Here is a 17,942-nt window from a genome sequence, read left to right on the forward strand (position 1 = left end):
GACTGCGAATTAGTTGCAAACGAGCCACTACGTCGAGCGGTTCACAAACTTTAAGAACGCATTCTAGTCATCAAGATCACTCGACAAACGCGTTCGTGTCACATTACCAGGTTTTTCACTTGATTCATATAGCCCTGGTTTTTGGGGTCGTTGAGCCAGTAACAGTCTGAAATTGGTGGAGAAATGAGCACCCTGGCACTGCTGGCATTCGCCCTTTGGGCACTTTTCCTGCGCTACATCCCGAACATCCTGAATTTCCTTAGGTTGCAGAGATTTGCGAAAACCCTGCCGGGTCCAACAATTGGCGAACTTATTGCCAATGTTAAGAAAGGGGGTGAGTTTGTGTAAAAATCTGTAAAAAAAAAAGTGCATTCAATTCCCTTGAAATGGTACTATGCACATTTTATCACGCATACGCAGCGTTGCCCTTGCTATTGAATTTTATTTGCATACATTTTGCATGGCTTATGGTGTTGTTATGTGCAAAGAATTTTAGTGAAGAATGTATGTGATTAAAGGGCATTTTCACCATTTTTTTATAAACAATTTGTTTTAATTTGCTTCTTTGCGAGAAGTAATTATTATTTTAATATCATTGCTTATTTAAAAATAAAATAATGATAGTATTCTTAAATATGTTGTAATAAATGGACCTTTTTATTCCAGAGATTCTCAACTGGCTGAAGGAGTTGCGGGAGAAGCATGGCTCGGTGTTTCGCATCTGGTTCGGCAAGGATCTTATGGTGATGTTCACGGATCCGGAGGACATCAAGCAACTGCTGGGCAACAATCAGCTGCTAACCAAGTCGCGGAACTACGAGCTGCTGGAACCCTGGCTGGGCAAGGGTCTGCTGACGAATGGTGGCGAGTCCTGGCACCGCCGCCGGAAGCTGCTCACCCCTGGTTTCCATTTCCGCATCCTCGGCGAGTTCAAAGAGCCCATGGAGGAGAACTGCCGTATCCTGGTGCGTCGCCTGAAGACACGCGCCGATGGCGAGTCCTTCGACATCTATCCCTACATCACCCTGTTCGCCCTGGACGCCATCTGTGAAACGGCCATGGGCATCAAGAAGCACGCCCAGCTGCAGAGCGACTCGGAATACGTGCAGGCGGTTCAATCGTAAGTGAAATCTACAAAATAACTATAACTCTACTTAAAAAAGTTTCTAAAAATATTTTAAAATCTATCTAGTTAAAAAAAGGGATCTGAAAAATAATTTAAAATCAATATATATTTAAAAAAAGGAAATACATTAATTAAATAAATTATATAAGATTTTAAAGCTTTTTTAAACTTCTAGTAACTCCAAAGATTATTTTTTATCAAAGAATGAAAGTTTTTAAGCATATAAAAAAATTTTATTATATTCAAGCATTAACATATTTTCTAAAATAGAAAACTGCTTGATAGTATAGAAAGGACTTGATAAATAAAAAGGAATTAAATAAATTTTCAACTATTTGTTAATTTTTAATAGGATTTCATTTTTTAGGACCTCTAGAAACTAAACATAAAAATCACATTTTAATAAAAACGAAATGCTTTTTCTAAATATTAGAGTGAAATAGATTTCTTAAATTTAAAAGTGTTATAAAAGTGTAACCATATTACCATATTAAGCTGACATTTTTTTTATTTTATCTGTAAAAAGGCTTCTTGAAAAAAATTGCGATTAATAAATCAATCAATTTTTTACAGATTTTCGAAGAAAAGTGTGTATAAATACTATTTTATATACTTTCTTTTTTTGTTTTATTTTATTAATGTGTATTTGTTTTATTCGGTGTACCATGAAAATCTAAATTATATGTATTACTTTCGTTTTTTTCTTATGTATATATTTTTAATTTTATTTATTTAATTTCTAACTTCAGTATCTGTCGGGTGATGCACAAGCAGAGCTTCTCGTTCTGGCAACGGCTCAATGTGTTCTTTAAGCACTCGAAGCCCGGAAGGGAGCGCGAGGCGGCCCTGAAGGTCCTGCACGACGAGACCAACCGGGTGATCCGGCTGCGCAGGGAGCAGCTCATTCAGGAGCGCGCCGAGTCCCGCCCGGAGGCGGAGCAGGACGACGTGGGCGCCAAGCGGCGACTGGCCTTCCTCGATATGCTGCTTCTCACCCAAATGGAAGGCGGGGCGGAGCTGAGCGACACAGATATCCGTGAGGAGGTGGACACCTTTATGTTCGAGGGTCACGACACCACCAGCTCGGCCATTGCCTTCGCCCTGAGTTTGCTGTCCAAAAACCCGGATGTGCAGCAGCGCGCCTTCGAGGAGGCCAGCGAACTGGAGGGCAGGGAGAAGGAATCGATGCCCTACCTGGAGGCGGTGATCAAGGAGACGCTGCGCATCTATCCCTCGGTGCCGTTCTTCTCGCGTAAGGTCCTCGAGGATCTGCAGGTGGGCAAGCTGACGGTGCCCAAGGGCGCCTCGATCAGCTGCCTCATCTACATGCTCCACCGAGATCCCAACAACTTTCCCGATCCTGAAAGATTCGATCCCGACCGCTTCCTGTTCAACGAGAAGCAAATGCATCCGTTCGCCTTCGCTGCTTTCAGCGCGGGTCCCAGGAACTGCATAGGTAAGAACACCCATTAATAACCTTAGAGATAATCTGAAAACTAAGAAAAACCATATATACAAACCTTAAGTTAAAGTTATACTGGGTGTATTACACAAATACCAGAAAAACTCTTCTTAAAATGCATCAGTATCAAAGAATTATTTACTTTAATCAAAAAACCTACAAAATGAAAATCTTCATACCAAATACATTTAATTTTTTTTAACAAGGGCTTACCCAAAAATCACCAGAACATAACGTGCCCTTCAAAAAGCATTTATATTTTACGTACAGCTTAATTTAGCAAAATTTTATAGATAAGCTTCTTTTATAATTAGAACACAGCTCTGTTAAGCTTGCAAAAATTTGAGGTAATCGCTAATGACGCGATTTATACAAAAGTTCATTGTATTGCCAAAAATAGTCAGCGGAAATATTTCACGGAACTCAATGAACCCAAAAATATATAATATATATAGCAATTTGCGATTCCAAATTTTAAATATATAAAAAAGATGCAGAGGTCTTTGAAATTCCTGATGAAAATATTTTTTAATTTATACCATTGATAAGAACGAAACGTCTCAGATTTAGCTTGATTTGAGTGTATTTATTATATGAATACTAAATCGGTATGTTGATCATGAACATATCCCTCAGAAACCATGAAAAAGGATGCTTATATATATTAGGTATCAAGATTTGATCTTAATATTTATACATCTTCATCTAAATATATCAGTTCTAAAAAGCAAAATTAAATCAGAACGTATTAAAATTTGCTATTGAAATATGTAAACAATAATAAATATTCAGTTAGTCATGTTACTACAACGTCACAGATTAAGGTTCAATAGACTCGGATGACAATTTTGGAAAAACACTTTGCTGTTAAAGATAAGCCTTACGAAATGAGCAAATCAAGAAACCCTTAATCAATTGACCGCTGCTTGGTTTTTAATTGTAATCCAGTACCTACCAGTTTTTGATCAACCTCGAACTTGTTATAACTAATTTTGTATTATCTTTACGAATTTTAGGTCAAAAGTTTGCCATGCTAGAGTTGAAGACCACGCTGTCGATGCTACTGAGGAGCTATCGCTTTTTGCCCGATGAGGATCATCAGCCAAAACCCTTGGCCGAGTTGGTCACCAAGAGTGGTAATGGCATCAGACTTCGGATTCTGTCGCGCGACCAGAACGGAACCTCAGCACAATAACAATACAATATTATCTCTGTATAAATCTTAGTTTTAAGGCCTCATCATTTGTAGATTAAGTTGAGCTAAGTAATATAGTGAACAATTGAAAACCTTCGAGCATAGTGACGCAGCTAAAAGACGCAGCTGGGGGTTCTAATTCTTATCACTTTCGTATAACCTTGCCATATAGATTAGAAAAACTTGTAATACATTTTTTTTGTTTATTTTTTGTTTATTTCTCGCTTTGAACTTTGAAAAATACAATCGATCATATACATATATACACGGTTAGAGAGGTATATATATATGTGCATGTATATGGGTGCTGGGCTTTATTTATGGTTAACATCCAGAACCAGCAAACAAAAAATAGTTATATTTATGTATATGTATATATATATTGTGTGTACGCCGATCTCTTTCTACAAACTACATACACAGACATACTTATTGCTCTCCAGAGTCCCCGTAAACCCAATATTCTCTGTCCTCCGTGCTCGTGTTCCCTGACAATTCCTTAACCTACCGATCCGATCCCATCCGATCTCAACTTAGGACCTCTCTTGCTCCTTTGCCTTCACTTAATATTTCTTGTACAACTAGTTAAATTCCTTTACCATAAATATATATATTTTTACTTTATGTATGATCGTAGTTGTCTGGTAGATATTCACATATATATTTTTTTTTTATTATTATGTTTTGGGTTTAGTTGGTATAGTATACTATATCCCTAACTAGATTGCCTTCAATTTCCGTTTGTGTTCGTTTGTTGTGCCCTCTAATGGGCCCATCATGAAGTCAAGTCCCTTTCTGTGTATATATATATATATATTTGTCATTATTTGTTTAGGTAGGTTTAAGCGAGTTTTTTTTTTAGTTTGGCGCTTTCTGCCTTAAAGCTTAGCAGGAAACAATTCGTCTATGGGATTAGTTAGAGGCGGCTAATGATATGATTTGGCTAGAATAAGGTTCAGTAAGTACAGCTCAAATACAGTACATATATATATCTATATATATATAGCATAACTGGTTGGTCGCGGGGCTTTCGGGATCCATGCAGAGGAATAGGAAGGCTGGGAAATACTGCAACTTTGGCTATAATGCTGGGGGGCCATACCACGTTTATGCGCAAGGTTTCGTTTTTGATCTACTAATATGGCTGATTAGTAGACTTTCTATATTTACAAACAGACAGCAAAACGTTGCTAATGTTTAACATAATGTTTTCACTAGTTCTTGAACCTTATAGATATACTTCAATTGATTGTGTCTTTCCTAAATACATGCGAACTTCTTTTAGTCGAACTTGTGTTCAAATTTATTTTATGGGCTTACTAAAAATTATCACGGTTATAGGAAAGGTTAAATTTTTTTTGAAATTTTGTTTTTTAAGGTAAAGGTTAAGGTAAGGTTAAAAAATTTCCCTTTTCATAATAATTTTTTTAAGATTTTGGGTACTTTTAAATACTTATGAATGGATTTATTATTTTTTTAAGTTTTCCTTTTTTTAGCCATGAGGTGCTATATGGAATTTCAAGTATGTTTTCAAAGGGTTTCACCTCATGGTTAAATGGTGTTCTATAGAACCGGAAGTTTTCGAAGTCCTTGAACTTTGTTATAAAAGTTGGCTGTATTTATGGTATGCGCATAAATGTGGTATTATTTTTTTGGTAACTACAGGGATCCAGAAAGCCTCTTAGGGAAAGGTGTACCGCTTTATTCGGTCGACTGCCGGGATCACAGCCAGGGGATGCAGATGGTGCGGCAGACGTCCCGTCGATGGGGATGTGGGTGTGGCTCCTCCCCCATCTGCCCGCCGCCACCGCCGCCAGCCCCTTGATTGGCCCCGCCCACTCCTCCTCCTCCTCCTCCTCCTCCGCCTCCGCCGCCGCCGCCTCCAAACTTGAAGAACGAACTCCTTCGTCAGTGCTTGCGATGGGCCTGCGGTGAAGCGCTGGCAATGGAGCCCGATGCCGAACCGGAGCCGGAACTGGAGCCGGAAATCGATCCGGAGCCGGATCCGTAGCCGGGCTCAGCCTCCGGCATTGACTGCAGCACAGCGGCGACGCTGCCGTGGCTGGCGCGCTGCTGCGACTGCGAATGCCCGGGATGATTGGAGGCGGACGACCCTGCTGCTCCTGCTGGTGATGATGATGCTAATGATGATGATGAGGACAGGGTGGAGGCCCTGGCCAGTCCAGTGTGCCGCTTGGGAATGACAAAGGGTGGCGGCGGTTGCGGTGTATACTGCGGCGGTGTGGAATTCGCTGATGCTTGACGCACAAAGGATCGGGCCGCCGGCACCGATCCGCTCCTGGCAATGGCCCCAGTGCGCGGCGGTATGGCCGGCGGTGGTCCGGGTGGAGCGGTCAACGGCGTCCGGATCTTTGGCGGCGGTGATGAGATCGAGGCCAGGCTCTCCGTCGAAGGTTGCGACGGAACACGCGGCGGCAGTTGCGGCAGCTTGCCGGGATTGGGTGTGGCAGGGGGATGATGGGTTGAGGCAACAGGTGCAGGAATGGGTACGGAAACGGGAGCGGGAACAGGAACTGTGACCGGAACCGAAGCCGTGGCCACTTGGACGGGCATCTTGGCCTGCGGCTGCACCGTGGACATGGTGATCGTGGGCTTTTGCATGGGCACCGTGTGGCGTATGGTGATGTTGCCAGCCGGCGATTTGCCACCCATCCGGCCGGGATTGGCCTGACCAGCTGGAGAAGTGGTGGCTGTGGACACTGGAGGTGCCGCCTGCTGCTGTGTCGTTTGGGGATGCTGCTGCTGCTGCTGCTGCTGTGTCGGCTGATGTTGCTGCTGGTGCTTCTGCTTCTGCTGGGCATGGATGTCCTGGATTTGGGGCGTGATAACCACCGGGTTCTTCTTCTGATCCTGACCGGCGGCCACGTAGGAGAAAACGCACAGCACCGAGTAGCAAATCTGATCGGACTACGGAGCGTATAAGTAATTTTAAAAACGCTGCTACTATGGCCACTTGCTTTTTTTCGGAATGAACTGTGTTTTGTTGGGCGGTGTTTTGGTTTTTTCTTTTTCTTTTTTTTTTTGAGTGAAGTGGTGGGTGGTGCTTGCACAACACAACAAGGCAGAGAGGCAGAAAAAAAGCATGCAACTCGCAACTTTGGAAGTGGCAGACAATAACCAAAACTCAAGTGAAAATGGGAAAAGAAAATGGAAAATATTATGGTAAAAATAAGAGTCACATAAGCCAGAACCAAAAACTATCTTTGTTGTTTATGTTTTGATTGTTGTTGTGGTGTTGCTTTTCTTAGATGTTGCAGGAAGTACATACATACAAGGGAGTTACATAAAAAGGATTCTTGATTTTATTTACATAGATTTCATTATAGGCACATTATTTATTCGCTCGCCAGTGGTGGTTCCATCGATTCCAGCGTTTCCACGGTGGCTTTAGGCACATCCGCCGATTCCATCGTTCCAGGCATGCTTTTGTCGGTAACTGTACCTCGAACTCCATTCAGATGACAGATGTAGGCAAACTGCACGGAGGTCACGCGATGAAAGCTCAGGACAATTTCCGACGCCTTAGGTTTCAATTACACATTTTGGTGTTTCGATTTCAGTTTCAAGTTCAATTGGTGAAGGTTATTTTTCAGTTTGTGTTTTTTTTTATTATTTTTATTTTGATGATATATGAGTGGTGTTATTGGTGTTTTGTGTATTGTTGTTGCAGGCATTGTTTGTTGTTGAGTAGTTGAGTTGTCGTTGACATAGAAATATATTCACAAAAAAACGAATGCAAAGAACCAAATGGAAAATGAAAACGGTAAGAAAAGAAAAGTCGAAAATCAAAGAGATTATCTCAATATCGTATATACAAACTGTCGGTGCAATTGAAAGTGCCATATCATAGTAAAAAAAATTTTGAAATCTCCATATAGATATATCGATATATATAGAGATGGTCTTGGGGTTTACACTTGATTAGTACAGAAATTTGCATAACTTGGCAGGCTTAAGCAAGTTTATGTACAGTTAATCGATAAACGATAGTTCCGGAAACGGAACGGGATGCAACTCGGAACAAGTGGTGAAAAGTGCTTGATGGCTGTGGTGGCGAACAGTGGTGGGCTTGTGGTTAAATCAGTGTACTTACCATGCTTGACTGATACTTCCGCTGGATGAGATTTCGTGTCTTGGGATCTGCAAGTGTAAAAAGTACAAGGGTATTACTGGAGTTTAGACGCACAGTAGGAAGCAACTAGTTATACAGTACTTACTGTACTCCTCCAGCACAAAAATTCCGCCCTTTTGGGTGAAGCATTTGCGGATGTGGTCCAATCGCACGAAGAACTGAAAAACGGGCGGAGAAGAGAGTCAGTTTAGCTTCAATGCCAGCCGACCTTCATTCTTTCTTCGGCTTCAAGGCTCCGTTGCGGAACGGAACACAAGAATGGAACATAACGGAAGGGGGAAAACGGAACGGAACGAAATCAAGCGAAACGGAACGCAACTAAACGGAACGTTAACGGAATGCAAATCATAAGGCGGTTAAAACCAAAAAGCTTTCACACAAAATGCTTTTCAACAGAGGAAGATACTGGTTGATAGGCAGAGCGGGAGTTAGAGACAGATAGTTGGAGAGCTTTGTAAAGAGATAGCTTATACGCGTGGGCAGTAAAATGTAATAAATTATAGAAATTGGGATCTTTTTCGGATTCGTTAAGTAATTAGTATTTTTTAAGTGTATGTTTCAAAGTACAGTTACCAACGAAACGCTATAGAATTGGAACCCAGGCAAGCATGCGGTCAGGCAAACAAAAGCTAAATGCTACGCAAGCGCTTTGGTAACATCTATTGATCTATTGGGGACAGGCAGCAAGACAAGGACACCAAGTACAGTTAACGACATTAATTTATGTACACTTCACGCATCAAATGCTTTTGGCGTTAATCAGTGCTTAGGTCTAAAAACGAAACTAAACGGAACCCAATATAAAATTAAATGGAATGGCAATTATAACTTATAAAAAAAAAACAGACCGATAAAGTCAGAGAGAGACTGAAAGAAAATGCAGCAAAATCAAATAAACGTTTGGTATTTAGTTTGTTTTACTTGCTATTTTTTTTGTCAAAAATCTTTCTCTTCCATATTTCATATTGAGTATGGAGTTTATTTAATACATTATTTTATTTGGGACAGAGGAGGATTCTAATTAGCACTTAAGAGATGGTCGTATACTAGGTAGCTTGGATTTTGGATACAGAGGCGTTGGTTCTATGCATAATTACGAGAGTTGTTCACCTGAGCAACTCCAATTTGCACTAATATAAACGCTAAATAAATAAATTAAGCTAAGTGTTCGGTGTCCGAGTGTGTGTACTTCTCTAAAGAAGTCGTTAGTATATAAAAAAAAAAAGTTATAACACTTGTGAAAATTATGTAAGCCAAATAATTGTTTCGTATATAAGGGGCTGTAGCAAAGAGGGCTTTATTAGACGCCACCCACTTTTTCCCTGAAAAGCAGCAAAGAGATATAGATAGAGATTTGGGTACAGTCGCTCTCACAATCCGTAAGTCCTTTTGAGACTTCGTAAAAATTTAAAATTTTTAATAGGGTAAATGGGAGACGATTGGGAAAGGGGAGTTAGGGAGAAACACATGTAACAGCATGCAGCATGTGGCACTACCACTAAGAACCATTGGATATGATCGGTACAGGATCATTATTCGAGCATCCGAGTTGATAATTTTAATCAATGCTAAGTTGCTTTTCTTAAGTTGGCTCGATATCAAAGATTTAACGAAACAATAGGCAAACAGAGAGAGACAAGCTGAAAATGATTAAATTAGAAACAGGTAGAGAGCGAGATAATGGAAAAGAAAGGCAGGAAAGCCAGACTATTAGCGATAGCTTATAGATATTGAAAAGAAAACGCCAGCAATTGTGGTTTTCCAGCTTACGACTATATTTAAGGGGTTTCTAAGTGGGTACTTTTCCTCTAGGTATACAGCTTCAATAACGATTTTTTTTTTGGTTTGTCATTTTATTTAATACTTTCTTTTAACGTCTTATTAGTACACTACTACTACGATTGGTGTTTAAGTCTTTTCTAAACAAGTAACTCTACACAAGCAAACTCAAAATCAACACTAAGGAAACTTTATTGGTCTATTGTTGGTGACTAGGTGAGTTGTCTAAACCACTCTATAAGGGGAGTAGTAGAACCAAATATAAAAGCAAGGGAGCTTGGACACAGGGTTCGTCAGTTGTTTTTAGTGATCTAAATGAATCATTATTTAAAGTTTAGATCTAATAAAAAGATGTGAATACATCTTAGTTCTCGATCACCAAAAAACGAACCCCGCACCATTTTCAAGGGTTAATATAAGTGAATAGGGGGCTGCTTTCCCTCCAAGTGAAAGATTATCTAACTAAGGCCGCAACCAACGAAACATAATCGTACGGAACTTAGTTGTAAGGAACAGAAAAAGACGAAACAATAAGGATTGGAACAGTACAGCCATGTGTATGTTCATTTTACTCAGCTGGTGATGTTTCTTTACTGTGTGTGTGGTAAATCATTCGGTCTTACTGTATATATATATATGTATTCCAAGTTTGCTTATCGGCCACCATTAGATAATTGAATAAGTGTCTAGCTTGATCGTTATCTTCTAGAAAGAGTGTCGGACAGACTAGGACAAATGCAAGTGTGGTGATTTGTGGTGCAGTCCTGGCAAGGACTTTAGTGTGGTTGCACTTGAACTGTGCAAAGTGCTTGGGCATGCTTAAGTTCGAGCTTTGGAGTTTTTCAAATCACAGTGTGACCATTCTTTCGGCAAATAGTGTGACAGTCTATGATGTGGACAACTTGTGTGACCATGTGTGCGTGCTGGCTAACACCGAAAATAAACAAAAATCGCTGGTGGTTTGAAAAATGAGAACAAAACTATATCGTGTCGACAACTCGGGCGCAAATAATAAACTGGTAGTTCTAATTTTAATGAATAACATTAAAAAATTTGTAATTGGCAATCGGTAATCGGCATTAAGGTATACAAAGTGTACGGCTCAGTTTCAATTAAATTCAACAAACAAACCAACCAACCAATCAATCAACCAACAGTTCAAAAACGAAAATCTCAGTTGGGTTAGAGATACAAGGAAAGAGAGAGAGAGATCATAACACAAAATATATGGGTAAATAATATACATTATGGTATATATGTATATTATTTGCGGCTTAAAGTTTAAATTCAATATCAACTACAAATTTTTGGTTTTTGTTTTGTTTTGTTTTTTTTTTTTAACTGTTGAATGCCATTTCAGATTAATTTGTATACTTTTTTGGTTTTTACCTTTTTTGGGCGGGTGAAAGTGAAATATTAAATCAAGTGTTATGAACGCAAAATAGTCCAAGTTAAAACTCATGAGCAACGCAAACTAAAATATTTTTTCTATTTTTCTTTTAATTTTTTTAACGGATATGGAGGTTTAGTGGGTGGATGAGGGAGGATACAAGTGGAGTGGGTTAGTGGTTGGGGTTGGTGGATAGCAGGGCAATTAAAGAACAATAGTTGCTTATAAATTTAAGTTCAAATATAACAAGAAATTTGTTCATTGCAATACCTCGAAATCCTGTATCGTTTTTTCAGACATTTTCAGATCGTTTTATCATAGATTTTTGGTTATATTTTGATTATGTTTTTGGGTTTTCGTTTTTTTGTTATCGTTTGAGAAGTAGACCAATCATTGGAATAATACAATTCAATTCGGTTCGGTTCGGTTCGGTTTCGGATCGGTTCGTTCCGGATACGGAACGTGATTTTTGGTTGGTCCACAAAGGAGGGAGAGCGAGCAACGGTGCAGCGTTCCGCGTTCGACAGAGAATATCAAACAAACAACAAAGAAAATTATAAAAAGGAAAGTTGAGAAAACTGTTTTTTAAACTGTTCATTCAAATATTTTAGTTGCATTTTATTTTCTGTTCAATTTCTAATTTGCTGGCGAATTTTATATTAATTTTGTATAGTTTTGATTTTTTTTTTTTGGTTTTTTGGTAGATACTAAATAGAAACGATATGAAATGTGGTTGTTGTTGCTGTTGTTGTTATGTTAGAGTCGGTTGCTTAAAGACGGTGGGACATTTTTGGGAATTTTCAATTTCGGTTTTGGTATCGGTATCGGTTTTGGTTTTTCGGCTTTTCAACGGTAACTGTGAAGATATCATGGGGTAGGACATGACTACTATAGCTTAAATTACATTTGTTGTTTGTACTTGTTGTTTTTGGTTATCATACTTAAGGAAAAATTTGGCATGAAAATACTACCAAAAAGTAAAACGGAAATTAGGAACGCAATCGAATCGAAATGGAACGAAATGGAACAATGAAACTAAAAATGGCGTAAGGCAGAACATTTTGAGCTCACGAAAAAACTTCTTATATATCGCATATATAACACGGAAAAGAGAAAGAGTTAGATTTAGAAGAGAGACAGACAGAGACAGATATATATGTAAAGAAGAAGTTTTTATATATGTATATACGCATATATGTTTGTAAAAGTGGCGAAAAGAAAGACAGGAAACTAGAAAATAAAACAAAATCGAACACAATCGAACTTAAAACGGAAAAAACAAAGCACTTTAGAGGATTTTGCACAAGGACCATCTCAAAAGTTACCAGCTTAGAATACTTCTTCCTTATCTTGCATTGTAATTTTTCATATATTTTCCTTCGTTGCATTGCTTTTTCTCATTCACATGTATATATAAATATATATATATAGATTATGAAATTTCGTAATTAATTATGAGCTCCGAAAGGTAAAGAGAAAAAAATAAGCAAAGCGAAAAATATAAAACGAACAAGATATCTTAGTCCTAACCCAGAACCCATTATACCCCTGAGTCGCTATCCATATTAAAGGGAAAATAGAATTCTATATATTTACAGGAACAATTTGCAAAGGTAATGAAAGAAAGGGAATACGGAATTCGTTGGACTCCAACAATATTTCAGGATCTTAATCAAGAATGACGAGGGTTAAGCTTTTTTCGCACAATTATTGATTGTAGTTATAGTTTTTCTTGAGGTACATCGATTTTTATGAGGATATGAGTAACACTTTAGTCGTGGGTGCTTCAAGGGTAAATAAAAAGTTCGATTTTTTTGTCTATGAAGTACAGTACTCTTACGAACGATACTAATCGATAATCGTAAATCGGTAATTTTAAGTCTGAGTAATCGATAATAAAGACAATTAAAATGAGATAAAGATGACAATATCAACATATCAAACGGTGAGTATAAGTAACCAAACGTAAGAATCGTAAAAATGTCAATCGTAATCAAAAAGAATGAAAAAGAGAAGAATTTCTTATTTTTCTTTGCTATTGGTTTTGATGGCGTTATCATTGAATCGGTTAGATAATAAATAAAATAGAGAGTATAATGAATACAGCATTCAGTACATTCACTAGCACAATATATGGGTATGATATAGATGGTTTTTTCTGCATATATATATTTATTTGTTCATATATACTTTCACTTGATCGATTAGAAATTGGATAAGATAAAAGATTCGATTGATTTTCAATTTTTGTGGATTATATAATGACTTAGGAATAATATAAGTAGATATATAAGAAGGCGAGTCAAAATAAAATGCCAAAACCAAAGCCAAAGAACGAAAGAGAAAGAGTTAGAGCGAGACAGACAGATAAAGAGAGAGAGATCGGTAAAATATAATACGTAGTTAGGTTTAGCTTGGGTAGTTGGATAGGTGGAGTTGGGTTCCGGTTGTGGCTAACAAATGAAAAGACCCGAAAGGAATATCGATATCCACGCCTTCTCGGCCAGGAATATATATCTGATACTCAAGTTCAGATTCGGCTGTAGACACTGACGCATGTTTTTTTTTTGGGAACAGACTGGCGCAGACCTACAGAAGTCTCCTGAAAATCTGGGTCTGTGGTTCATTCACTTTACTATTACATAGGTTAGACATATCGGAAAGCATGAACTGAAAACCAAACATAATGAATATATATATATATATATTTATACATATAGATGTATTTTGAGAGGGTCCTTGATCTTGATGCAGTCGATACACACACACAACAAGGAAATCACCGGAAATCGATCGAACTAAGAAATCGTAATGAAAGGATACCAAAGAAAGCCAGACTGAAAAAACAGAACCAAATGGAAATAAAACGCAACGATTGGAAACGAAACATTAAAACGAAGGCAGTGGGAGTATGTATCGATATCTGGACAGATAGACGCGAATATGTACGAGTATAGCCCTCATGTTGGATCTAACAAAGACTGATCCTGACATCGAAATGGTTTTAATTCTTGATTGAGTGGGTGACCCAAACAGTTATTGGTGCTTTCAGAACGATGACCCAATGTTTTCTCTATTCAGCTTTTTCCAATATTTTTAAGGTCTGGTGTTTCATTGGTAGGATGATCCAGACCAACACCATTTATTTCTACTCGCTGATTGGTGACCCAAACAACACGTACTTCGATTATGTTTCGGAGTTAGGAAGATTTTAGGAGCTTACAGTGTATCTGTACTCAGCTAATAATGGATCTGGGGGATTCGTTTTGGGTAGTATATGCTTTGCTTGATGAGGAGTGGTGTACGAAAAAAAAACGAATACTAGTAGTTTGAGGCATTCGCAGATGAAGCTGGTTGGTTGTGTATGAGTTTTGGGTGTAACCAAGTTGTATGTTTTTTGTGTATGCCAAGTGTTGGTGGGGAATTGACTTATAGCGAAAAATGGTGAAAGCACTCACCTTGCTGTTGGAGAACAACAAACCGACACCCTCGAGGCACACCTGCAGCAGGCCGCCCTCCCCTGTGTTCATGTCCTGAACCGGAAACTCGCCGCCCAGTTCGGGCACATTAGTGGGCGTACCGCCGCGCTCCATGGCCTCCTTGATGCAATTGTACAGCTCCTTGCACTGTATGGAAAATAGTTGGTCATCTGGAATTATATTTTCTCCCCCCAGAAACCCACCTTTCGTGTGTAGTATTTGTGCAATTGCGTCTGACCTCCATTGCGGCGCCACAGGCAGAGCAGCTTGGTCTTGGGCGAATAGGTCATGTTGACCAGCCGCTCGTACCACCAGCGCTCCACAATGGTGCCATCGACGGATCTCAGAACCAATCCATCGTCCCGCACTTCCATGAATCGCAGAGGTCCATTCACATCCGTGCCCTGATGAACAGTGAAGCTCTGGCGATGTAGCAGTCGTGAACCCAGTGGCTTTAGATCAATGTCATTGCCGTTCTGCAAAGAGGTATTATTCATTTCATACAACTCCTTTTAAAATCCCAAAACCTACCAGATTATTGATCTGGTCGACCACATTGTGCACCTCCTGGGAGTATACCAAGCCGATATGACTCTTGCCCAGAAGGCGACGAATCTTGCGTCGGATCTCGTCCTTGGCGACATTCAGCATCACCAGAATGGCCGTCAGGTTGTAGAGCATGGTGGATAGCAAACGGTCCTCGTCGTGTTCAAGACGCTTGCGCTCCGATTCGCTCAGCGATTTGTACCGCTCCATCATCTCAATAGGACCCTGTACAAGGAAAATGAATTATTAATAGGCCCCGAGGGATGTCTTTAATCAACCAATCTCACCTGATCCATGCCGATCATATCTCGTTCCTGGCTAACAGCGTCAAGGAAGGCATCCTCCCAGAACTGCATTTGGTTCCACAGATTGAGGCGATCCTTGCCCAACAGCCCCTCGAAAAGATAAACCCGTGGACTGTCCGGCGAGGGCGATGATGAAGTGTTGATCAGGTGACCTCCAGTATATCGGAATCCGGCACTTAGCGTAGACTTTCCGGACCACAGATTGCCAGAGCTCTTTTTCGAATCCTTTGACGTGGTTGTCTGGAAATATTATAAAGGTTGGAAATGAATCGGGCATTTTGTTTTTAACCTGATATTGATTAAAACTAACGCAATCGAGGGCAGGGATTCTCAAAGTTTAAGAATATTTTTAGAGCTCAATACTGGAAATGATATCTCATTTAAATGAAAAGGTTATTCCTAGGTAAGATTGAGCACGTTTTTGGGGGGGTTTTTCTGATTTGAGATTTTAGGTTAAAGGGTCTATAAGGTTACTTGAACCTACTGCAACGATTCCTTCAGTGTTTTTTTCGAACCTCTTGGGGTACTTACATTTTCGTACTCGGTGTCTGAGACCGTGGACCGGCAGCTGGAGGGCAAGCGGACGCCCAAACTGACAACGGAAAGCGCCCCCGTAGAGCCAGCAGCCTACGGATTACACACACGAACACACGTAGTGTTAGAGAGCTCTAAATCGGTTGGACGCAAACGATACGGATACGGGATGTAGGCGGGACGGGTTGCGGATACGAATATATAGATACGGTTGCGAGGTTGCGAGGTTGCGGTGGGTGAATCGGTAGACTACATCGATTGACACTCGCGATGCGACATACATATATATATATATATGTTACATACTGATATGCTAGTTGGTACTGAATTATCTATTTACTGAGATGCTGATAAGCGATTCTACATACAATACGATATACGATATATACACTGAGCGATATACAGGATTGGTTTTGGCAAGCTGAGAATAATAGGCATGGATGGAATGTGGACGGATCTAAATGGCTGGCACTACATGTGGGGGGGGAGGTCGGTTAACTACTCCACTTACATCGGAATCAAAGGAGGTGAGCATGTTCTTCAAGGCACTTCTCTTCTGCGACAGCATGTCCTTGAACATCTCGGTGGTGGACTGACCATCCTGGCTGTCCGCCGATGACAGCCGTCGATTGACCGGTGCTCCCGAATGGGAACCACCTGGACCACCACTGTGTGGCAATTGAGTGGAGCTCTTTCGAGACTCTTGCGGAGAGGCCCACTCGCTACCTAAAGCGGAATGGGAACCATTTGGTGAGCTGGGCGATCGCAAGTTCTCCCGACTGCCCATCGGACTGGCCGCGTGACTGGAAAGCAGACTGGAGGACATGTCGCTGCCCTCGTTGATCTCCTTGCTCCAGTAGTGCGTGTGGGCCACCTCCATCAGTTGAAACACGGAGGCCATGCCACCTAGGCCAAAATTCGAAAAGGTCACGTCCAATCCGCCGGCTATCGCCTGGACGCATTTGAGCATTCCCTTCCACACGGGTTTTGTCACGCACTGTAAGAATAAAAGTAGCCAGTTACCCTTAAACAGATCTTTTAATCTCAGGTAGAAGTGAACCTACCACATCGTCGATGTGATCATCTGGAGCAATCTTCTTGTCCAACGTCTTGTTAAGCTTGCTGAGGACCAGCGTGCGATAGGACTCGTCCTCCATGAGCTTCTTGAACCGGTTAAGCTTCAGCCAACCGACTCCTTCTCCAGCGAGCACCTGGTTGGTCACATCCTTGAGGAAGGTCTGATTCTCGGCATTACTATGCGAACGCTCCTGGTTTTGCTGGCGTGTCAATTCCTCCTGCGTTTGCCTCGGACCCGAATGCTTAATCAATGGCGTTCGCTCCACGAGTCCTTTGCGTCCAGGAAAGGGATCAAAGTTAATGCCCGTCTTGCTCTTTCCAGAAGATACGCTAGCCGGCTTATGTTGCATGGGAACTTGCTTTTGTTGGTTCTCTGCAATTGGATTAGGTAATTTCCCTAGTAACTCTTAACATCTTGCAGTCACTTACTTTTACCAAACATGCCCGAGAACATGGTGGATGTCGAGGAGGCCAGACCATTGAAATCAGTCCCAATGGCGGAAAAGAAGTTGTTGCCACCACCGGATCCACCACTTTGCTGCACCTGCTTGTGGGTGGCCAGTTGGGATCCGGGTGACTTTGGTGGCGGCACCGTCACCGTCGTTGAATGCTCGTCGATCTTGATGATGCCCTTCTTGGTGGCCGCCTCCTTGGCCGTCTTGGTGAGATCGCCCAGCGTAGACTTGCCCACGTAGGTGAGATCTTCCAGGGTATTCTTGCTCACCCCTGCCGCCTGCTTGGACACCTCCAGAGCCTGTTTTGAAGCCTCCCCGGCCGCCTTCTTTGCGTGCAGCGTGAACTATGGATCCGAAATCGAATAGGTATTAGTAATCAAGTCTTCTAGAAGGGAACTTCAAGTCTACACAATCGCCTAAGTGGTGCTAACAATCAAAGCT

General features: G+C 40.7%; 2 protein-coding genes across 15 annotated transcripts in view; one reads left to right on the forward strand and one right to left on the reverse strand.

Annotated features, from left to right (window-relative positions):
- On the forward strand, positions 1–4,048 carry Cyp4s3 (Cytochrome P450 4s3). Its single transcript, XM_017068713.4, has 4 exons — positions 1–334; positions 667–1,120; positions 1,876–2,582; positions 3,605–4,048. Exons 1-4 carry the CDS (start codon positions 184–186, stop codon positions 3,781–3,783), a joined length of 1,491 nt encoding a protein of 496 aa, XP_016924202.2. The 5' UTR covers positions 1–183; the 3' UTR covers positions 3,784–4,048.
- The window catches only part of Rab3-GEF (Rab3 GDP-GTP exchange factor), a 26,507-nt gene continuing 12,537 nt past the window's right edge, over positions 3,973–17,942 (reverse strand). For 6 of the 14 annotated variants that reach the window (XM_036821316.3, XM_065868318.2, XM_070997798.1 and 3 more), the window contains 11 exons: positions 17,476–17,845; positions 17,034–17,419; positions 16,481–16,966; positions 15,967–16,062; positions 15,418–15,675; positions 15,116–15,355; positions 14,788–15,060; positions 14,564–14,731; positions 8,022–8,094; positions 7,898–7,944; positions 3,973–6,711 (listed from right to left, as the gene is read on the reverse strand). In XM_036821316.3, the coding sequence (XP_036677211.2) occupies positions 5,692–6,711; positions 7,898–7,944; positions 8,022–8,094; positions 14,564–14,731; positions 14,788–15,060; positions 15,116–15,355; positions 15,418–15,675; positions 15,967–16,062; positions 16,481–16,966; positions 17,034–17,419; positions 17,476–17,845 (3,417 nt within the window). In that variant the 3' untranslated portion in view covers positions 3,973–5,691. Of the gene's footprint in view, positions 6,712–7,083; positions 7,326–7,897; positions 7,945–8,021; positions 8,095–12,544; positions 13,776–14,563; positions 14,732–14,787; positions 15,061–15,115; positions 15,356–15,417; positions 15,676–15,966; positions 16,063–16,480; positions 16,967–17,033; positions 17,420–17,475; positions 17,846–17,942 lie in introns of those variants that run through there. The other 8 variants (XM_036821320.3, XM_036821319.3, XM_070997800.1 and 5 more) reach the window with 5 other exon arrangements.

This window comes from Drosophila suzukii, chromosome X, assembly GCF_043229965.1.
Source record: "Drosophila suzukii chromosome X, CBGP_Dsuzu_IsoJpt1.0, whole genome shotgun sequence".
Lineage (NCBI taxonomy): Eukaryota > Metazoa > Arthropoda > Insecta > Diptera > Drosophilidae > Drosophila > Drosophila suzukii.